Source organism: Oscarella lobularis, chromosome 1 (genome assembly GCF_947507565.1).
Source record: "Oscarella lobularis chromosome 1, ooOscLobu1.1, whole genome shotgun sequence".
Classification (NCBI taxonomy): domain Eukaryota; kingdom Metazoa; phylum Porifera; class Homoscleromorpha; order Homosclerophorida; family Oscarellidae; genus Oscarella; species Oscarella lobularis.
Genome location: NC_089175.1, coordinates 7035387 through 7056793, shown reverse-complemented (window position 1 = coordinate 7056793; position 21407 = coordinate 7035387). Strand labels below are relative to the sequence as shown.

Below are 21407 nucleotides of genomic sequence, written 5' to 3'. Positions count from 1 at the left end.
GGACTGGGGAAGGCGACTTCTCTTATTGAGACTGCCGACGATTGCTCAAAATGAAGCTTCGAAATAAAAGACGTCCCTCTACTCTTCTTGTATGTTTACATATTTCGTCATGTGATGATTGACCTTTCTCCCATCACGTAACTTGTTCCGTGCGTCGTTCACTTCTCCTTTCTAAGTCGTTTTCGTCGTTGCCGGCGTGATTGACATGTAAAGATCGTAGTTGTGACACAACCAGCGATTGGGCGTTTCGATCCATCGTCATTTTCCTTTCTTTTAGACTCGTCGCGATCGGAGCACTCGATTCCTTTCTCTCGAACCGTTTCTCCTTTTCAAAAAATGGCATCCAGGTGTCCGTCATCTCGAATAGAGCACCTCGCCGCCGTCATCAACGATGACATGCTTTTCTGGGGAGGAACAGCGGCGAGAGAATCGACGGGAGAACTGTACGTGTGCTCTCACGATCTGATTCATTGCTTCAATCTGTTGACAAGTCAATGGAATGAACGACGAACAACATCGAACAGCCCATCCGACCTTCCTCATCCAGGTGCCGGCGCACGAATCGGTGTCGTCCAAAATCGGGACATTTATCAATTTGGTGGTGGTGGTATCTACAAATTGACTGATGGCCGCAATATCCTTTTGAATGATCTTCACAAATTGGATGGATTGACGCTCGAATGGCAGAGAATTCATCCCAATGGCGAATCCACGCCTAACGGGAGATCGCAACATGGATTATGCGTCTTAGGGAAGAAAGGAGACGAACATCTCGTCATGATGGGAGGATTAGGAACAAAGATTGTTTCACCAGTACCGGACGGATCTCAGTTCATTCCTCATCCACAGAATCCTGAAGTGGGGTTGAGCAACGAAGTTTGGTTGTTTTCCATCCAAAAGAGTGAGTGTCGTCATCAATTGTTTTTGAATTTGATGTAGGCATTTGTTTGAAGGGAATTGGATTCCAGCTCAATGCACAGGGAAAAAGCCGCATCCTCGATGTGCGCATTCCTTCACTGCAATTGATAATAATCGAGCAATTCTTATTGGGGGAAATAGTCTACACAAGGTGCTGAATGATGCTTTTCTGTTTGTATTCAGTTCACTGGTAACAAAATAGGTTTCTTATTGTTAATTATTATTGATTTTTATTTTTGTAGGAGTGGATTGAAATGAAATTGGATGATCATCTAATTCCTCGATTCTTCCATTCGGCAGTTGTAGTTGATATTCCCGCATTAGGGGGGCCAGTTGCTTTTGTCTTGTGGGGATATGGGAAAGACGAATTTCCTCTGTCTGTGGTCCAAATGATTTTAATTGACTTTCAAAAGTGCAAAATGGTAATTGAATTTTTTTGACACGACATTCTACAATGACGGTCATTTGACAGGTATCAATATCAGACGAGCCGGTTCCAACAGGGCGCCAATCAGTCTGCTCTATTATTAAACGAGGTCTTCTGTTTATTCTGCGATATGGAGGCTCACCCTCTGAAATGGGTGAGAGCAGACCAGTGGCACTATTAGATGTTTTGAAATATGGTAAATTATTATAAATGGCGTTCTTTTATTGAATTTTCTTTCGTAGATTTAAGCAATGTAAGCGAGAAACTTCTTCGCCACGATTTTTGCGAGCCAGTGACACAAGCCGCCATTTCAGTTGTAACGGCTCAAAGCGCTCTTCTATTTACTCGATGGAAAAAATTCTCCACTCCTGTCTCAGTGGACAAAGGAGCGGAGATTTCCATTCCTAATACGGGATCGACCCTTCGAATTCATCCTCGCGACGGCGGTGCGGCAGTTTCGACGGCTTCAACAACGTCAATGAGCTTGACCGTCTTTACGTTTGACGCCAAACAATCGCAGGGTGTCCATGACGACGAATTCGTTAGCGATCTCATTCAATTGTCTCTTCCCTCCGGCTTAACCGACGATGACGTGCACATTGAAATGTGTCACGAATACGGTCTTAATGTCGATCCAACCGCGCCTGCGACGAACGCTTCCAAAGTCATCTTTTTTCATCAACCTCACGACTCTTTGGCAAAGACGGAGCACCCTCTTGTATTTGACGAGAAGATCGTCATTGATAAGGCGGGAGAGAGAAAAATCGCCGCTCTTCTTCAATCGTCTGTTGTCAAAGTCGTCGTCTTTCCTTCTACTGCGGCTGCCGCCGTTTCGTCGTCCAACTCTGATGTGACTGTCAGTTTCTTTACTCATTTCTACGGCGTGGGTCGTCAGGCATTTTTATTCCGCGCTCTCTCTTTTGAAATAATCAAACTTCCCGACGCTTGGAAAATTGATCTTTGCATCCTCTCAACCCGTCCCGAACATCGGGATCGTTTGATCGCTAATCGCAGCGATGGCCTTCGTCAACCTCTTCCTCTCCTCGATCAGTGTATCCATCTTCTTCTCTGGCCTACGGAGACGAACGTCGTCGAAGTGGACGACATTGAAGGCTGGATTAACGAGAGTCGCAAAAAAGTGTTTATCAACATGCAACAGTTGTTGGCAGCGAGAGATAGTCCCAAGGACGCTTGGGTCGAAACCTTCTCTTTTGTCTGCAACTATAGAGAGCTTCTGCAACAAGTTCCGACGGTGACCGCTTACGTCACTATTATATCCGGCGATCGACGTCATTGCCTTCGCATTGAAGACTCTTCAAGCAATTTTCAAAAAATTTATGACAAAGCTCTACAACGCGGCTTCGTGTCAATTAATCGATCTCGTGTAATAGTTGTTGGACAAGATGGAGCTGGTAAGTCGTGCCTCGTCGACTCTCTTCTAAACCGACCGTTTGAGAGAGAGAAAGCAAGCACAGAAGGGGCTGCTGTCACAATGTCCCACACAGCGGCCAGCGGATGGAAGGCCACCGAAAACAAAGAATACTTGGATCCCCTTATTGCAGAAGGTTGCTATCGTAGTAATCTTCAGCAGACGGCGTTGACCGAGAGCGCTTCTAAGCCGAATTCTTCGGCCAAAGTCAAAAAGTCTCTTTCCCAAACGAAGGAAGCTCCAAAAGCCCATCATCACGCTTCTCAGGTCAAAACAAAATCGGTACGTCGAGCGGAAGTGGTGTGCATAGAGGCGAAAACGCTCACTCATAATCAGCAGGTATTAGTGACTGATTTCCTAGCAGATAAACCGAGTGAAAGCGATCTCCGCGAAAGAACGATAAGCGTTCGCGATATATGGGATTTAGGCGGACAAGAAGTTTATCTCGCCACTCATTCTGCCCTCATGCCGAACAGTAGCACTTTTGATTTAACCATATACATGGTTGTATTGGACATCTCTAAGTCTCTATCTAATGAGGCTGAGTCATTTTATCGTTCAACTGATGGTCAGGTAATTAACATTTCGAGCGATTTGGGCTGGATACGAAGGAATGAAGACTTTCCACTGTACTGGTTTGGCTCGATCGCAGCGTGTCACGAGGAAACGGTTCGAGGCGATTATTGGCTGGGCGAGGACGAGGAGGTGAAGCCTCCACCAGTATTCGCGATTGGTTCCCACAAAGACGTCGTGGAGAACGACAAGCAAAGGTTTCCTGATTCAGCCGCTGTAGGAAAATGGCTAAACCAGCAAGGAAAACGTTTTGAAGAACTTCTCAGTAACAGCGATTTTGTCAAGCACATCGTCCGGCCTAAAAGAAGCGAAGACAGCAAAGTCGATGAAGACTTTCACGAAATGAGTCATTTCATTGAGCGAATTTTCCTAATAGACAATTCCGTATCTGGCTCGCGTTCTCCTTGCAGAGGTGTTGAGGAAGTTCGACTCAGAGTAGACCGCATGGTGTCGGCGTACTGCAGGCGAATACAAAAACAGCCCCTATTTTGGGTGTACCTTGAACGTCTGCTTTTCCACTGGCAGAAAAGCATGAAAACGGTTGTTGCTAGAGTGGACGAAATAGCAGAGATCGCCCAGAAGCCTAACATCTGTGCTATATCAAGTCGCGACGAAATCCTCGCGGCGCTAAAGTTTCTTGCCAATGTTGGAGCAATACTCTACTACCCGGAAGTAGAGGGCTTGAAAGACTTTGTTTTCACTAGTCCTACTTGGGTAATCAAAGCTCTTTCGGCGTTTGTGACGGCTGCTAAGCCGGGTCCACTTTTGGAACCGGAGTGGAGTACGCTCAAAAAAACAGGAATAATGTCTTTCGAACTAATGAAGTATCGCCTCAAGCAAATGAGGCAAGGAGCTAACACAGTTAGCGATGTGGCTGGCTTCTCAGAGGACAGAAACCCGGACAGAATTGATAATGAAGATAGACTGATTGTTCGGCTTTTGGAAATTCTTGACGTCATCGCACCCCTCTCGGAATCGCCCACAAATGAATTTTATGTTCCGTCGATGCTAAGAAAGTTGCTTCTTTTCTCGCCAACTTGCTGGGAGCAGCACACTTACTCGTCTTTATTCCCGGCTCCTCTTATTGTCATTCCTACGAAGCTGAAGTTTGTTCCGGAGTGTATCTACTTCCGTCTTGTAACCCGTTTTCTAAAATTGTATCCGAAAAAACCGCGACTTTCTCGTCATCAGTGTATCTTTTTCGTGAAAGATGAGGAATCGTCAGTGCTAGGTACGCAGTTTATTGTCTTAGAATTCTATGCAATGATTCGTGTTCCTCTCTTGGCAGTTGAAGTTGAATTGTTGTATCAAAGCCGAGGCAAATGGATAGCTCTAACAATTCGCTTTATCAATGAAGAAGACCAATATAAGATTGGGTGCAAGTTCTTGGTCTCGATCAAATACGAGCTTCGGCGGCAAATGAAATCTATTTGTCAGCAGGGCATGCGAGGCTTCAAATACAACATATGCTGTCAAATAAGAGAAACCAGCCACATTGGCAAGGAGTTGGGTATTGATATCAGTAATCTTCCTGTGATTTATAGTGGCGAGGAAGAAGAATATTCTCCAAACGATAGCCATCTCTTCAATCCGTTTGATGAATGTGTGACTGCGAATCGTGAAGATTTTCTTCGAATCAACTTTTGGTTTGGGCAAGTACCTCATCAACGGAGCCCTATCGTTCATAATCTGCCGTCTGATTCTCAAATTAATGATCTCGCTTACGAAATTCGCTTGCAATGGAAATTGGTCGCATATGGACTAAAGCCTGAGCCATTTAGTCGCAGCGACGTTCGGTGCATCGAGTACGAAAATCCAAGAGATTTGCGAGGTCAATCTCAGAGTATGCTTGACGCTTGGATTAGGAAATACGGCTCTAAAGCTACGATATCTGTTCTGTGTGAAGCTCTAATAAAAGCGGGCTTACGAAATCAAGCAGAAACTGTTTTCCCGAAATTTGTTTTAGATAAAGGTGTATCCTCTTTGACGGCAAGTAGGTCGATGACGATGGCGCCGAAGATCACTTCGTCACACCTAAGCACTTCAAAGGAACTAAAGACAATTTGTGAAGAGATCTTTGGCGTTGTTCGCACGTTTGTGAAGCGCGACACACATAAAGAGGTAGTCCTGCCGAATAGCGGTGGAGAGCTCAGGCTTAAAGAGTCAGACGTACAATTGACCTTACCTAAAGACGCCTTAGCTGAGGAAACTCTAATTACCTTATCATCGTATTTTCCTGAAGAGCCGTCTGGTTCGTCTGCTGTAATGAGCATTACAGAAGTTTTGCCTCACGGTTTGACTCTCAGAGAAAGATCCACCATTCGCATAAAGCATCATATCTGTCTTGATAAGCCGTATCGAGTCAGAGTTTTGTATCAAAGCGGTACAAATCTACATGAACAGTATCGCGTCATTGCCGACCTTTGTCCTGGTCACTCCTCGACTATTGACAGCAAAAGAGAAATCAAAGTAGCTGAGGATTTTGTCGAGATTTCTTGCTGCGGATTTTGTCGTATTTGCCTGGTGAAGGAGGGCTACTTTTCCCTATCCGTACGCATCTATTCGCCAATTAGACTTCGTCAATCAAAGCGCGAGAGCGTTTGCGTAACTGTATCGTGTCAGTGCAGGGACGTGACGGAAGAAATTGATGAGGAATTGCGTCGACAAGGCATGGTATTCCGAAAGCTGTTTAGTGCTGGCTTTAACGTCGACATACTAGAGAAAATTCGCATCTGCATATTCGAAGGCGTCGGCTATAAGATACAGGAACCAAACTGTTTTGATTTTAAAACAGGACTGCTTCGAAGTTTGATTGGAGAAGACCACTTTAAAAAAGAAAGTCGAAATTTTCATCTTTGTCTTAATAATGAAGCCGGTGCTGAGATTCCGTTTGAACTGCAAGAGTTTGATAAGGAAACCATAGATACAGGGAAAATTGTTAATACAGTCTATGTCGATATGATTTGTCATGAACCTTCGCAGGCTCCTCATCAACTTAGACCTATCGTTCATGATCGCCCGTCTGTTCGTCAAATAAATGATCTCGCATACGAAATTCGTTTCAAATGGAAAGAGGTTGCATATCGACTGAAACCTGAGCCATTTAGTCACAGCGACGTTGTTTCCATCGAGTACGAAAATCCAAGAGATTTGCGAGGTCAATCTCAAAGTATGCTTGACGCTTGGAAAAGGAAATATGGCTCTAAAGCTACGATACCTGTTCTGTGTCAAGCTCTAGTAAAAGCGGAATTACGACATCAAGCAGAAAGGGTGTTCACGAAATTTGTTGTAGATAAATGTGTATCCTCTGTAACGTAATTAGCAGGTTGTGGTTTTGCATTTCACGTTCTGGAAGCCTGTTTCTCACCCCTCTCATACATTTGCAAGTGAAGACGTAGCGTTTCGGTTGCTTTTCAAAGTGTTGTAGCCGATCTAAATGTACCAGAGTCGCTTTTCGTGTACTCTTATTTTCATTATTTATCTGAAATCACCTTTTACGTCGGCTTTTACAGTCATTTTACGCCTTTTTAGTCATCCTATTTTTTACATTTGACTATATGTTTTCTTTGGAACAGTACATTAGATTTTGTTTTACAACAATAACCCAGCACTGCTTTGTGAACTTTTTTATATTTCAATTTAAAGGTATGCATAGCTTTTTAAATTTTTGGAATAGTATTTTTTGTGCACTTACTGTACGCTCAAAACAGAACACGTGAAGGTTAATGAGTAATCACGTGATCGCTTTCATCTCCCGGTTGCGTTTTCTTTCCTCGTGGAGAAGCCGTGGAAGCCCGCAAGAAACCCCACGCTTTAATTTATTGAGGTAAGTCTATCGTTGTTCGCACTCGTGTCGGCTCGGTGCCCCTTACCGTTACACCGTCTTTATCATCTCAGCTTAGCGACATTTCGCTGCATCAATTCACTTATTCCATCGCCGAAGCCTTCAAAAAGAAGCTGCTCGGCGATCGATTTTGCTCGTAGCACGGCTGGCCTCTTGTCTGCATGATCACATCGTCAACAGAAATAATTTACTTTTATAAAACAGGCAATTACGTCTAGGCTGTGAATGGAGACCGTTTGATGGAAGAAAATTGAAGGAATTTTCATTTTTCACTTATATAAAATCCAAGATATGAACGATGTTACTCCGTAAAATGGTAAAATGAGTCACTGGAATAGAATCAATGAGCTACGTATACAATCTAGTGCTTGACTCTTTTTCGTAGCTAAGAAGTGCATATTGCGCAATGGCCACGGAGGCATGGGAAAGGCAAAAAAGAATGGTACCAAATTTTTTCTAATTTGGTTTCTATAGGAACAAAGAAAAGGGAAGGAGACTTCTAGAACGTCATGATGAAGATTAATTGAACAGGTAAGAAACGTGGTCGTGGTTTGCAAAAAAAATCAATCCGGAGCGACTGACCAGCAAAAATAGCTTTGAATTCGAATTAGACAATTAACAAGTTTCGACGGTGACCGCTTACGTCACTATTATATCCGGCGATCTTCGTCATTGCCTTCGCATTGAAGACTCTTCAAGCAATTTTCAAAAAATTTATGACAAAGCTCTACAGCGCGGCTTCGTGTCAATTAATCGATCTCGTGTAATAGTTGTTGGACAAGATGGAGCTGGTAAGTCGTGCCTCGTCGACTCTCTTCTAAACCGACCGTTTGAGAGGGAGAAAGCAAGCACAGAAGGTGCCGCTGTCACAATGTCCCACACAGCGGCCAGCGGATGGAAAGCCACCGAAAACAAAGAGTACTTGGATCCCCTTATTGCAGAAGGTTGCTATCGTAGTAATCTTCAGCAGACGGCGTTGACCGCGAGCGCTTCTAAGCCGATTTCTTCTGCCGAAGTCAAAAAGCCTCTTTCCCAACTGAAGGAAGCTCTAAAAGCCCATCATCGCGCTTCTCGGGTCAAAACGAAATCGGAACGTCGAGCGGAAGTGGTGTGCATAGAGGCAAAAACGCTCACTCATAATCAACAGGCATTGGTGACCGATTTCCTAGCAGACAAACTGAGTGAAAGCGATCTCCGCGAACGAACGATAAGCGTTCGCGATTTATGGGATTTAGGCGGACAAGAAGTTTATCCCGCCACTCATTCTGCTCTCATGCCGAACAGTAGCACTTTTGATTTAACTATATATATGGTTGTAATGGACATCTCTAAGTCTCTATCGGATGAGGCTGAGTCATTTTATCGCTCACCTGATGGTCAGGTAATTAACCTTTCGAGCGATTTGGGCTGGATACGAAGGAATGAAGACTTTCCACTGTACTGGTTTGGATCAATCGCAGCGTGTCACGAGGAAACGGTGCGAGGCGATTATTGGCTGGGCGAGGACGAGGAGGTGGAGCCTCCACCAGTATTTGCTGTTGGTTCACACCGAGACGTCGTGGAGAACGACAAGCAAAGGTTTCCTGATTCAGCCGCTGTAAGTAAATGGTTAAGCCGGCAAGGACAGCGTTTGGAAGAACTTCTTAGTGACAGCGATTTTGTCCAGCACATCGTCGTTCCAAAAAGAGGCGAAGATAGGAAAGACGATGAAGACTTTTGCCAGATGATTCATTTCATTGAGCGAATTTTCCTAATAGACAATTCCGTATCTGGGTCAGGTTCTCCTTGCAGAGGTGTTGAGGAGATTCGACGCAGAGTGGACCGCATGGCGTCGACGTATTGCAGGAGAATTCAAAAACAGCCTTTATTTTGGGTGTACCTCGAACGTCTTCTTTTCCGCTGGCAGAAAAGCATGAAAACAGTTGTTGCTAGAGTGGACGAAATAGCAGAGATCGCCCAGAAGCCGAGCATCTGTGCTATATCGAATCGCGACGAAATCCTGGCGGCGCTAAAGTTTCTTGCCAATGTTGGAACAATACTCTTCTACCCGGAAGTAGACAGCTTGAAAGACTTTGTTTTCACGAGTCCTACTTGGGTAATCAAAGCTCTTTCGGCGTTTGTGACGGCTGCTAAGCCAGGTCCAATCCTGGAACGGCAGTGGAATAGGCTCAAAAAAACAGGAATAATGTCTATCGGACTAATGAAGTATCGCCTCAAGCAAATGAGACAAGCAGCGAACTCAGTTAGCGATGAGGCCGGCTCTTCAGAGGTCAACAGCCTGGACGAAATTGAAAATGAAAATGAACTGATCGTTCGGCTTTTGAAACTTCTTGACGTCATCGCACCCCTGGCTGAATTGTCTGCAAATGAATTTTATGTTCCGTCAATGCTAAGACAGTTGCTTCTTTTCTCGCCAACTCGCTGGGAGCAGCACACTTACTCGTCTTTATTCCCTGCTCTTCTTATTGTCATTCCTACGAAGCTGAAGTTTGTTCCGGAATGTATCTACTTCCGTCTTGTAACCCGTTTTCTAAAATTGTATCCGATAAAACCGCGACTTTCTCGTCATCAGTGTATCTTTTTCGTGAAAGATGAGGAATCGTCAGTGCTAGGTACGCAGTTTATTGTCTTAGAATTCTTTGCAATGATTTGTTTTCCTCTTTTAATTGGCAGTTGAAGTTGAATTGTTGTATCAAAGCCGAGGCAAATGGATAGCTCTAACAATTCGCTTTATCAATGAAGAGGACCAATATAAGATTGGCTGCAAGTTCTTGGTCTCGATAAAAAACGAGCTTCGGCGGCAAATGAAATTTGTTTGTCAGCAGGGCATGCGAGGCTTCGAATACAACATATGCTGTCAAATAAGAGAAACCAGCCACATTGGCAAGGAGTTGGGTATTGATCTCAGTGATCTTCCTGTGATTTATAGTGGCGAGGAAGAATATTCTCCAAACGATACCTATCTCTTCAATCCGTTTAATGAACTTGTGACTCCGAATCGTGAAGATTTTCTTCAAATCAACTTTTGGTTTGGACAACTACAAGCTAGGGGTTCTATTTTAATTAATCAATCAATGGATCTTTCTCGGTTTGTCTCTCAAATTAATTGTCTCGCAAACGAAATCGGTTATCGATGGAAAGATGTTGCATATGAACTGAAGTTTCGCTACAGCGACGTTGTGCGATTTGAGGGAAAATACCCAAGAGATGTGCGAGATCAAGCTCAATGTATGCTCGACGCTTGGCTTCAAAAACACGGCTCTGAAGCTACCGTAGCAGCTTTGTGCGAATCTCTTATTCGAGCGGGATTTCGAATGGTAGCGGAAAAGATCTTCACAAAGTTTGTCGTAGATAAATGTGAAACGTAATGTACAATAGGTGCTCTAGCGCGTGAACACATTTCATGCGCTGTAAGCCTGTTTCTCATCTCTGTCCTGTATTTGCAAGTGAAGACGCGGTGTTTCCATCACTTTTCTACGGCCTAAGCCGTTTTACATGGCTAGAGTCGCTATTTTCTTTTTCATTTTTTATCTGAGATCTCCTTTTACTTCGGCTTTCTAGTTCTTTTATTTTACTTTTAGTTATCCTTGGTTTACACGATTTTTGTTTTTTTGTATTTTTTTGCAATTGGCTACACGTTTTCTTTGGAACGGTACATTAGTTTTCAGATTTTGTCTTACAGCAATACCCAGTTTTGATTCTTTTCTCGGTTTGTATAGTCTTTTCAATTTTTGGAATAGTTTTGCGCCTGTACGCTCAACATACATGATTGTAGTAATCACGTGATCGCTTTTATCTCATGATGCCAGCTGCGTTTTCTTACCTCCTGGGGGAGAATTAAGCAGCGGAAGCCCGCAAGAAAAATCACCCTTTATTTATTGAGGTTCGTTTCTGGTTTCTGGTCGTTCGCCTTTACAGTACCGTGGTATGCTGAAACATACATGTGTAGGTTATTGATTTAGTCAATCACGTGATCGCTTTCATCTCCTGAGGCCAGTTGCGTTTTCTTTCCTCCTGGGAGAAGCCGCGGAAGCCCGCAAGAAACCTCACCCTTTAATTTATTGAGGTACGTTTCTGGTCGAACGCACTCGCGTCGACTCGGTGGGTCCCCTTACCGGTATAACGTCGTTGTTTATCATCTCAGCTCGCGCTATCTCCCCCACGGCGCTTCGTCGCGACGTTTCGCTACATCGAGCCACTCGTTCGGTCATCGAAGAGTCGAACGAGACGCTCAGCGATCGATTTCGCTCGTAGAAAGCCGTTGTTCGACGAGACCACGCCTATTCGCCTCTTCCGGGTTTGCGGGCGCCTAAAGAGATGGAAATGAGCGCCGCAGACCGAAGCCAACGCCAATACGACGTCCACAAAGCGTCGTGGCGCGCGAAAACGACGTCGACGTCGAACGGGGTCCCCAACGGGGAAGCGAAACGAAGGAAAACGACAACACATCGCTCCAGCAAAGTATCAGACAGGTACGAAGAAGAAAAAGGGAAGCCCTACGATGTTTTTATAAGGTAACGTATGATTTCTCGTAGTTCGAGTCGCGTGGAACCGAAACTAAAGCCAGTCTCTTATCACACTTTGGTAAGATTGTAACAAGGAGGTCTCACATATTGAGAGAGGGGGGAAAGAAGTCCCTTACGCATCACGAAGTCTCACCGCAAGGAAAACCACTTACCTACCTAATTAGATTATATATTTATATACTGTGGTTATTTATATTTGTATTTTTTTAAACTTACTTCTCCTAATAATTATTTATTTTTCTAGTATCAATTCGCTGATGGGATTGACGTCATATTTATTCTTCTCGGAAGCGTTTCCGCTATTATTCACGGTCTCGGCTGGCCGCTCGTCTGCATCAATCTCGGACAGCTCATCGACACGTTTATCAATCATTTCCAAGGCAACAACGTCACCATACCCGACGCGACGTTCGATCTCATCCAAGGTCCCAACGCCTTGGATAGTAGTCGGTCACGTGTCATGTTTTGTAATGGATCAATGCGTAAACCTGATTGTCTTCCCTTTGAATCGGAGATGGCAAAGAGGGCGATTTATTTCGCTATTATTGGAGCGATTACGCTTGTCTTTGCCTTCTTTCAAATTTCTCTTTGGGTTATGGCTTCGCAGAGGCAAATTACTCGAATGAAAAAGGCTGTTTTTAAAGCCATTTTGGCACAGGAAGTTGGCTGGTTTGATTTGCATAATCATGCGGAAATAACGAGTCAATTGGTCGAGTAAGCCATCATAAATAAATAATTCTTCCTAATGATTATTCTATTAGTGGTATTGAAAAAGTTCATGAGGGGATTGGTGACAAAGTGGGCGTGTTCATTCAAGGGCTTGCCTCCTTTGTTGCCGGTCTCGGAATAGCGTTTTGGAAAAGCTGGGAAATGACTCTCGTAGTCCTATCTCTTGTTCCTTTACTCATCATAAGTCTGGCATTCATATCCAAGGTGAAAAGAGAAACACTCATCATTTTAATCCGTATTTATTTATGTATTTTCTTAGATGGTGGCGAGGTTTTCGACTCAAGTTCAAACGGCCTACGGAAGAGCCGGAGTCATAGCTGAAGAAGTTCTGGCCGCAATTCGAACAGTGACTGCATTTGGAGGCCAAAACAAAGCAGCTACAAAGCATGTATCCCTAATTAATTAATAAAAATAATTAATTATTTCTTTTAGATATGAAGCTTGTTTGGATGATGCACGTCGTTTGGGAAGGAAGAAGGGCGTGTCATCGGGCGTGGCAGTTGGCTGTGTATATTTTGTATTATTCAGCATGTTTGCATTGGCATTTTGGTTTGTAATAGATCTAGACTTCATGCATGCATACATACGCAAACCACTCTTTATATAGGTATGGGTCGAAACTCATTGAGAGAGAAGAAATGACGCCAGGAAATGTTCTCACGGTGAGAAATAAATATGTAGCATTTATCTACATACGTTTTTGTGTTCTACAGACTTTCTATGCTCTCTTGATTGGAACGTTTATGCTGGGTTATGCTGCTCCGAATTTTTTCAAGTAAAGAATCACATAGAATTTAATTAATTAATAGACTTATATATTTTCTTTAGGTTTGCTACTGCTACTGGAGCAGCAGCCGGTCTTTTTGCCATACTGAATCACGTACGCGTTCTCATGACCACGTTCTCATCAATAAATCGCTTTGCACAGAAACCGAAAATTGATTCTTCTGATGAAACGGGAATGCGGCTACGAAGCGTTCAAGGTCTCATTGAATTTATAGACGTCGACTTCTCCTATCCTTCGAGACCGGGCATCAAGGTAAATAATAATCAATAATGTTTAACACATATTTAATTCGTTGTTACAGATATTAAACAGCATCACGTTCAGTGTAAATAGCGGGGAAACGATAGCGCTCGTGGGCGCAAGTGGATGCGGCAAAAGCACGCTGATACAACTCCTACAAAGATTCTATGATCCAACGGCAGGAAGAGTATATAAAGAATATTCTTTACTCTCTAATATTATGATCACGTTTTCTTCTCTAGGTCAAATTGGATGGCCACGACATCCGAAAATTAAATATCCAATGGCTACGACGTCAGATAGGCGTGGTCAGTCAGGAGCCCATCCTCTTTGACGTCACGATCGAAGAGAATATTATGTATGGGAAAGAGGACGCGACAAAGACGGAAGTGGTGCGAGCGGCGAAACTCGCAAATGCGCACTCATTCATAACGAAACTGCCTAAAGCAAGAGAGAGAAAAAAGCACGTGGTTCTTCTTATTAATCTTTTTTCCTTATAGGGTTATCATACTCTCGTGGGCGAAAGGGGGACCCAGTTGTCTGGTGGCGAGAAACAACGCATCGCAATAGCAAGAGCAGTAATCCGCGATCCAAAAATTCTCTTATTAGACGAAGCAACATCAGCTCTCGATTCCCACAACGAACATATAGTCCAAGAAGCATTAGACAAAGTCACAAAGAAATAATCAATAATTAAATAAATAATGTACATATTTAGGCGAGAGCTGGACGAACAACAATCATTGTCGCTCATCGATTGACTACAGTACAAAACGCTGATCTCATCATCGCAATCGAACATGGTCGCGTCGCAGAACACGGCACACATGCGCAGCTCATCAATTTAGGAGGCGTCTATCAACAATTAGTCAATGCCCAAGTAAGATCTCAATATATGTATATAGAGATAGAGGTAGAGATTTATTTTTTTAAAAATTAGATCTGAATGCAAACATAGATATAGACTTTTTATTTATTTATTTATTGTTTTTTCAAAGAGTCTTCTTGGCGACGTCAAAGATGATGACGTCAACGATTCTGGTGTTGACGATCTGATGGGGCCCCCTCCCAAGTGGTTGGGTCTTCGAAAGAATCCTCTCATCGCCGTACGATCGAAAGTCCAAGGACGCAATTCGTCGTCGCTTCGTTCCGTTCGTTCGATGCGCGCACTTCGGCGCACGGCGTCCCAAGTGAGCTGTCTCTCCCTCAAGGGGATTGCGTGGGGGCGGAGTCACTCCGTAACCGATTTTGCTAATGATGGAATTACGGATACCATTGTTGATATGAATGATGATGAGGATAGTTTGTGTGAAGAGCGTCTCGAAGGTGACGATTCGGATGCGGTTGTGGAGAAGATGGAAGAGGCGTCCTTCATGAGAATCATGCGAATGAATTCGCCGGAAATGAAGATTATTCTCTTGGGTACTGTCATGGCGATTGTGAGCGGGGGAACGTGGCCCGTATTCGCCGTTCTACTAGGAGAAGTCTTAAAAGTAAAATCAAATAATTATTGATTCATTGATTTATTTATCCGTTTTCTTTAGACGTATGGTTTGAAGGGGGATGAGTTGTTGGATGAAGCTGTCGTCTATTCCGTTGCTTTTGTTGCCGTTGGCGCTCTCTCCGGCGTTTCGCACATGTTGCAGGTATTATTAGGTCACGTGTCATTAATTTCTATTGATTAATATTTTCTTAGACCGGTTTCTTTGCTGCTTCCGGCGAGAAGTTGACGATGCGATTGCGAGCCTTATCATTTCGAGCCATATTGAGACAGGTGACTACACAACATAAGGGGAGAGGAAAGAAAAAAAAACTAAGTTAAACCTTATTAGGAAATTGGCTGGTTTGATCATCCAAAGAATTCAACAGGCGCTCTAACAACACGTCTCTCATCCGACGCGTCTCTAGTCCAAGGAGTAAAGGACAAAAAAATTAATAATTATATATAATCGATTTTATTTTATTAAGGCGTCTGGTATTCAAATTGGTGTGGGTGTGGATATGAGTACGAACATGACGGCCGGTCTCATCGTCGCCTTCGTGTTCGGCTGGAAACTCGCTCTCGTCATTCTCGCCTGCATGCCAATCATCACGATCGCGGGAACGCTTCAGATGAAAGCCTATACGGGTCACGCGAAGAAACATCGTAAATACGCCGAAGAATTAGGTAAAATCGCTACCGGTGCAACGGACAATATTCGCACCGTGGCGGCGCTCACCAAAGAGCAAACATTCTACGAAATGTACAGCAAACAACTCAAAGTACCACACACGTAATTAAACAATAAACACCACATTTATTAAGGATCTATATAGTCTTTGTATTTAGCGCTGCTATGAAGAACAGTTTCGTCTACGGCATCACGTTCGCCCTCACGCAAGCGACGCTCTTTTGGACGTACGCCGTCGCCTTTCGCTTCGGCGGCTATCTCGTCGCCAACGGCGAACTCCACTACTTCGACGTTTTCACGTAAGTATTTCAAACAATTAATTATTCAATTAAATAGCCTAATTAAATAATTAATTTAATTAACTAATTGAATTAATAGTACTACTTCGACGTTTTTACGTAAGTATATTATTCAATTAAATAACCTAATTAAATAATTAATTGAATTATCTAATTGAATTAACTAATTGAATTAATAGTGTTTTTAATGCGATCGTTTTCTGCGCTCTGACGGCCGGAAATGCCAATACGTTCGCTCCCGATTACGCGAAGGCGAAGGCGGCGGCGACGCACATTTTTCACATTCTCGATCGTACGCCGGCGATCGACGCGAGCGAAGGCGGACGCGCGCCGCCGACGATACACGGGCAAGTCGAATTTCGCGACGTCGTTTTTTCGTATCCGACGCGTCCCCAGCGGCGCGTTCTGCGAGGCTTTCGCCTGCTCGTGCGACCCGGGCAAACGGTCGCCGTAGTCGGCGCAAGCGGATGCGGCAAGAGCACGCTCGTGTCGCTACTTGAACGATTCTACGACGTCGCAGACGGACAAGTGGTAAATAAAAAGAAAAACGTATATTTTTTAAATTTAAATAATTAATTTTTTTGAGGTTCTTGATGGTCGTGACGTCAAGGATTACGATTTAGCGTGGCTTCGATCGAACATTGGTATAGTGAATCAAGAGCCGACGCTCTTCAATTGTTCGATCGCTGAAAACATCGCCTATGGAATCAATGATGATGACGACTCGCCTCCCGTCGCCGAGATCATGGACGACATCGTCGAAGCGGCCGTCGCAGCGAACATACATCGATTCATAACGTCGCTTCCAAGAGTAAGAAGGAACGGTAATATAGGGTCCTTGTCTCTATGGAGAGTCTCTATCCCCTAGGGATATGGGACTGTTGTTGGGGAACATGGGGTCCAGTTATCCGGTGGGCAAAGGCAGCGCGTTGCCATAGCGCGAGCCTTGCTACGCGACCCTCAAATATTGCTTCTCGACGAAGCAACATCCGCATTGGACGCGGAAAACGAAAAGGCATAAAAAAGAAATCTAATTAAAATAATAAAATATAATAGAGGCTCCCCCACCCAGGTCGTTCAAGATGCACTCGATATGGCGCGTGAGGGTCGCACTTGCATCGTCATTGCGCATCGTCTCTCGACGATACGCGACGCCGATTCAATTGCCGTCATACGAAACGGACGCGTCGTCGAGATGGGTAACCACGAGGAATTGTTATCAAAACAGGGCGTATACTATAGACTAACGGGCGCGAATTTACACGAGCGAACGCGACGTTACGTCGAAGAAATGAAATTACATAGGGAAATATGGGAGAAAATACGTTGGACCGAAGACGGTCAGCCCGTTTCCGATATCTAAATAACTTAGGGACGGCGAAGGTTATCATAGTTTTACTTAAACCATAGTTTCTACTAATGCGAAGGTTTTAATTTTTCAAATGTTAGGTGTTATGATTAGATATCGCACCACGAGTTCGTAGATTGTATGCAATAATTTATTGGTCGTCTTCAAAAAAAGTTATTTCACAAACGAATACGTATAAATATTTTAGCAGCTCTTTATCAAGTCACGAGCCTCTTGCTTGGCTCTCGTAACGTCGTCAGCACTGACTTTTCTAACGTAGCTCTTGCTATTCACTTCTAATTGAAACGTTTTCGGGTTTAACGACGCGGTGAGAATGTACGATTCGCCTTCGGCGATGACGTTATCACAATCGCATCCATCCGGGGCTTCGTTGGGCGCGTTGACGCTCAACTCGCTGAAGCTCGGAAGAGCAAAGCTTCCTCCGGACAAACCGAATCCCGTTTTTAAATATTCCAAACTGGAACCAAGTCTAACCGTGTTACCGGCATTTTTTTCCACCGTTCCGTAAATCACTATAAAATAATTATATTAGAAATTATTATTACGTGTATTTTATTTTTCTTACCTATCGGGTTTTTGCATATGGGCGGGTTTACGGGACATTCGCATTCGTCATCAAACGTCACTTTGACGACGTTTGATATGTTGGAAAAGAGGCCGTGTTGATCGCGCACTTTCAAGGCGACGTAGATGACGTTGCTCGATATGGGTTTACGAAATTTAATAGATTCACTCAATCCCGACTGTCGAGGAGAACGAAGATTCGTTCTCGATCCGGACAGCACTCGCGTGAGTTTGATCTGCTTGGAAAACTTGTCGACCAAATCGTCAAAAGACTGGCTCACACTGACGATATATCGATCAGCTAAAGGAAAAGAATATTGATAAAATAAGGTATAATGAAACTAGTTTCACTATTTTTACCTTGTCCGTCTTCCATATCAGAACCGGAAGCTGTCCAATTGAGTCGAACGGCACCGTCTTCTTCAAGAGTCGCTTTCAGATCGGTCACCATTCCGGGCGGAATCTTATTCTCGCCTTTAACGAAACCGCGCACTCGGAACGCTCCAGCCGATTCCGTTCGGCAAAACATAGGCGTTTCGACGGTGATGGTATCTTCGAAACTTCGCGATGGAGGTGGCATTTGTTCCGACAGAGTTAAATCGGTCAAATCCAAATCGTCTCGTATAACCGGCTTTCCCAATTTCGCTTTCTTAGCCGTCCACTCTTCCCTTTGAATGTTCGCGACGACCGGTCGATTGATCGTGTGATCGGCTGTGGCGATGATTTTCACGTTGTAGTTTCCGTCGCTCGTGAATTGGGTAAAGCGCGCCGAATAGGAACCGTCGTCGACGAATAGATCGGTGCCCATTCCGTTGTCGTTCAACGAGATATTCAATACTTCGCCTGTCGGTGTCGTTACCACGGCAACGATTGTGGCTTCTATGATCGGAAGACTTCCCTTCGTCAGAACGGCTGTGATTATGGGCGTTGTCGGGTAAACCACATCGCGTGACGTCATGAACGTCTCGAGGCGTATAGGCGTTTGTTTAGATTGCTTTTTTGACGTCACCGAGTAGGTGAACATCATGTCGGCGTCCGATTTACTTACAACAGTTATCTGCCATTTTCCAACCTATATGAAGCGAAAGGCAGGAATAAAATTATAATCAGGTTTGGAAATTATTTTTTTACCGGTGCAGATCCGGACACGACCAGCGTGCACATGGCGTAATCTCTAGCGCACTCAATATTCCCGTGTTCCTTCGCCTTGGGATCTCGAACGCGTATCGTCACGGCAGTCTCTCGTATGGATCCGGGAGTCCACGCAAAGCGGAATTTGGTCTCCAATCCGAGTCCCTGATCAACGTAAGCGTCGATCGTCTTCGTCGATCGCGCCGAAACTGCGACGACGCTCGATGAAGTGAAGTACTGCCTTTCTGTGAGCCGAACGGCACTTCTCTGGATCTCAATCAAAGCGTCGTCGAAAACGGACGGCTCGAAAGACTAGAAAATGTAAGATTTAGTTAATTAAGTGGGGCCCATTTCTATTTCCTCTTCACCATTTCCGCGTTCATGAACGTTTTCCCGCCGGTCATGAGAGCGATGCTCGATAGATCAGGATTAGAGGACCCGATCTCGATGGTATTAATCTTCACGTTCGCTTTCCGGACTTTTTTCAAAAAAGCCGAATCATTCAAAAACGGTCTCATATTCTCGTCCCCATCCGTAATAACGACAATCTGCTGTCGTTCAACCTTGGCTTTCTTCAGCATAGCCAAAGCCTTGGTAATCCCCGCGGCGACGCTCTTCTTAAACGAAGCCTTCTCGACGAAAGCCTGCGTTGGAAGCGATTTCGTAACGCGGTCTCTCCTCTTTTGATTGGTCAATTGAAAGAGACGTCGTCGCGTGCCGGCCTTATTCTTGAAGAATATCATACCGATGTACGTTCCGCTCTCGACCGTATCAATGTAATTCTTCGTCGCTTGACGTAGATGAGTCAAGCGATTGTCCTGGGCCATCGCCTTGGAAACGTCGAGCACGAGCACGACGGCTTCCGACGATTTCTTACGAACAATCTAAAAAATTAATTGAATTAATTTATGACGTCGTAGTATGAAAATTAATTTCATTAAATTACAACGATACTCTTTGCCGATTAATTAATTAATTAATTACGTCATTAAATTTTAATTAGATTAATTGATGTCGTCACTTTTGTGAGAATTTCTTACTCGGAATGTTGGCGTTGTTGACGTGACGTTGCGCGGCGGATTGGCCCCGTTTAGAAAGTCCTCGTTCGTCTTCATGACCGTCCACACGGACTGCATGTTGCAAAAACGATTTTGAGCGTTCGACGCTTCCCTGTAGTGTTTCGTGCGCGAGTCGTCGTCGTCGTCGCAAAAGTTGATAACCTATATATATATATCTACGTCACTCCACGTGTACTACAGTATGAGAGAGACTATATACATACATCGTTGTAGTATTGTTTCCACGTGATCGATCCCGTCGACCCCTTCAAATCGTACTTCCAGCGATTGTTCTGTCGCTCCGCATTGATCTATAGATCGAACTCTATTAATAACCTCCCTCGTGGTCCCTAATTTCATTACGTACTCGCTGGGGACACCGCGCCGGTCGACCATCCAAATCGAGTCCGTACTGCAAGTACTCATCAAAGACGCCCCAGCGAAGATGAGCCCATTCGTGAACGATCATCCGATAGGGCGGACTCGCCTTAACCCACTAAACAGCATCCGCATTAAAGTTAAATAAATAAATAGAATTTTACGACGCACTCTGGGGTCCGTCAATCGTCCGGGCGTAATATGCATATACGATCCCTCGGAGCCGCACGCCGTCGTCGCCGCTTCGACGTAGGCGCGATCGCTGACAAATCCAAAAAATTCCTCCGCCGGATTGATTCGCACTTTGGCGACGTCGAACGTCTCCGTCGCCGTCGCCGAAGCGTACGTTTTGTCGTCGGGCCACGTCTCCGGAACGACGATCGTTATTTCGTCGAAATAGGCTCGCTGTTTCGTCGCCTTGTAGAGATAGTCCGATGCTTTCGTAAACGCGTCCGTTATCGTTTTGACGAGCGTCGCGTCGTGCGGCACTTCGTCGTTGATCGCTATGAGAACGTCTTTGTAACCGTTTCGATCGAGTCGAATGGCTCGCGAAGTCGAGCCGATCAGGAGAAGGGATAGTAGAGCGAGTATAGGGCTTGTACTCATCATGTTCCACTGTGTGGTTGTTGTCTGTGAGTCTTCTCTCGAATCGGCGCTCTATTTATTGTGTTCTTCGCGTCGGGGCGTGTTCGTTTCATTGGGTAAGTGGGTCGTGACCCTTGTCCACCGCACTATGCACGGGTACTGAGGAAATCGGTCAGTAGCGGCCGTACGCGGCTTTGTGAGGATGCACCGTGACGCGCCTACCGACCAACAGGGGATAACGCGTTTCAAAATAGAATGAGTAATTAGGAGTCACGTTTCGGTGAAAGCCGACTCACGCGATGGAGTTATTCGGCGAATCGATTGCTCCACCCATGACTGAACCCCTATAGGTCTCGCCTCGGGCAATACAATGTCAGGG

The 21407-nt window shown here is 44.6% G+C and overlaps 4 protein-coding genes across 6 annotated transcripts; 3 read left to right on the top strand and 1 right to left on the bottom strand.

Moving 5' to 3' along the window:
• Window positions 1–129: 129 nt before the first annotated feature.
• Window positions 130–7010, top strand: LOC136186287 (uncharacterized). The gene is made up of 7 exons (XM_065973566.1): window positions 130–207; window positions 278–901; window positions 954–1108; window positions 1161–1340; window positions 1391–1541; window positions 1588–4578; window positions 4636–7010. Exons 2-7 carry the CDS (start codon window positions 337–339, stop codon window positions 6663–6665), a joined length of 6072 nt encoding a protein of 2023 aa, XP_065829638.1. The 5' UTR covers window positions 130–207; window positions 278–336; the 3' UTR covers window positions 6666–7010.
• A 79-nt stretch (window positions 7011–7089) lies between these two features.
• On the top strand, window positions 7090–10956 carry LOC136197756 (uncharacterized). 3 transcript variants are annotated; one of them, XM_065987581.1, is made up of 4 exons: window positions 7090–7173; window positions 7245–7507; window positions 7577–9803; window positions 9865–10956. In XM_065987581.1, the coding sequence occupies exons 3-4, from the start codon at window positions 8063–8065 to the stop codon at window positions 10557–10559; spliced, it is 2436 nt and encodes an 811-aa protein (XP_065843653.1). In that variant the 5' UTR covers window positions 7090–7173; window positions 7245–7507; window positions 7577–8062; the 3' UTR covers window positions 10560–10956. The 3 variants fall into 3 exon arrangements, with proteins under 3 accessions (XP_065843653.1, XP_065843660.1, XP_065843668.1); XM_065987588.1 differs by having other exon boundaries at window positions 7124–7173; window positions 7250–7507; XM_065987596.1 differs by lacking the exons at window positions 7090–7173; window positions 7245–7507 and having other exon boundaries at window positions 7577–7620; window positions 7666–9803.
• Window positions 10957–11161: 205 nt separating this feature from the next.
• On the top strand, window positions 11162–17491 carry LOC136197707 (ATP-dependent translocase ABCB1-like). The gene is made up of 25 exons (XM_065987528.1): window positions 11162–11257; window positions 11336–11663; window positions 11727–11775; window positions 11962–12431; window positions 12479–12650; window positions 12706–12830; window positions 12879–12995; window positions 13054–13108; window positions 13160–13221; window positions 13275–13326; window positions 13375–13485; window positions 13535–13660; window positions 13716–13919; window positions 13974–14144; window positions 14192–14353; window positions 14472–14966; window positions 15018–15119; window positions 15170–15247; window positions 15306–15389; window positions 15442–15746; window positions 15803–15943; window positions 16123–16474; window positions 16530–16754; window positions 16812–16958; window positions 17016–17491. The coding sequence occupies exons 2-25, from the start codon at window positions 11509–11511 to the stop codon at window positions 17304–17306; spliced, it is 4251 nt and encodes a 1416-aa protein (XP_065843600.1). The 5' UTR covers window positions 11162–11257; window positions 11336–11508; the 3' UTR covers window positions 17307–17491.
• LOC136197746 (calcium-activated chloride channel regulator 1-like) lies at window positions 17425–21112 on the bottom strand. The gene is made up of 9 exons (XM_065987569.1): window positions 20615–21112; window positions 20433–20561; window positions 20290–20376; window positions 20048–20227; window positions 19376–19891; window positions 19008–19319; window positions 18237–18948; window positions 17878–18177; window positions 17425–17824 (listed from the first exon to the last, which is right to left on the bottom strand). Exons 1-9 carry the CDS (start codon window positions 21050–21052, stop codon window positions 17496–17498), a joined length of 3003 nt encoding a protein of 1000 aa, XP_065843641.1. The 5' UTR covers window positions 21053–21112; the 3' UTR covers window positions 17425–17495.
• Between the last annotated feature and the right edge of the window lie 295 nt (window positions 21113–21407).

Coding starts and splice junctions, on each gene's coding strand:
- LOC136197707 (XM_065987528.1), top strand. CDS start 11,509: ATGGAAATGAGCGCCGCAGACCGAAGCCAACGCCAATACGACGTCCAC. Junction 12,651..12,705: donor GTCTGGCATTCATATCCAAG/GTGAAAAGAGAA, acceptor GTATTTTCTTAG/ATGGTGGCGAGGTTTTCGAC. Junction 15,120..15,169: donor GCGTTTCGCACATGTTGCAG/GTATTATTAGGT, acceptor ATATTTTCTTAG/ACCGGTTTCTTTGCTGCTTC.
- LOC136186287 (XM_065973566.1), top strand. CDS start 337: ATGGCATCCAGGTGTCCGTCATCTCGAATAGAGCACCTCGCCGCCGTC. Junction 902..953: donor GTTGTTTTCCATCCAAAAGA/GTGAGTGTCGTC, acceptor ATTTGTTTGAAG/GGAATTGGATTCCAGCTCAA. Junction 1,341..1,390: donor ACTTTCAAAAGTGCAAAATG/GTAATTGAATTT, acceptor GTCATTTGACAG/GTATCAATATCAGACGAGCC.
- LOC136197746 (XM_065987569.1), bottom strand. CDS start 21,052: ATGATGAGTACAAGCCCTATACTCGCTCTACTATCCCTTCTCCTGATC. Junction 20,228..20,289: donor GGAAACAATACTACAACGAT/GTATGTATATAG, acceptor ATATATATATAG/GTTATCAACTTTTGCGACGA. Junction 18,178..18,236: donor TGATATGGAAGACGGACAAG/GTAAAAATAGTG, acceptor CTTTTCCTTTAG/CTGATCGATATATCGTCAGT.
- LOC136197756 (XM_065987581.1), top strand. CDS start 8,063: ATGTCCCACACAGCGGCCAGCGGATGGAAAGCCACCGAAAACAAAGAG. Junction 9,804..9,864: donor TGAGGAATCGTCAGTGCTAG/GTACGCAGTTTA, acceptor TTTAATTGGCAG/TTGAAGTTGAATTGTTGTAT.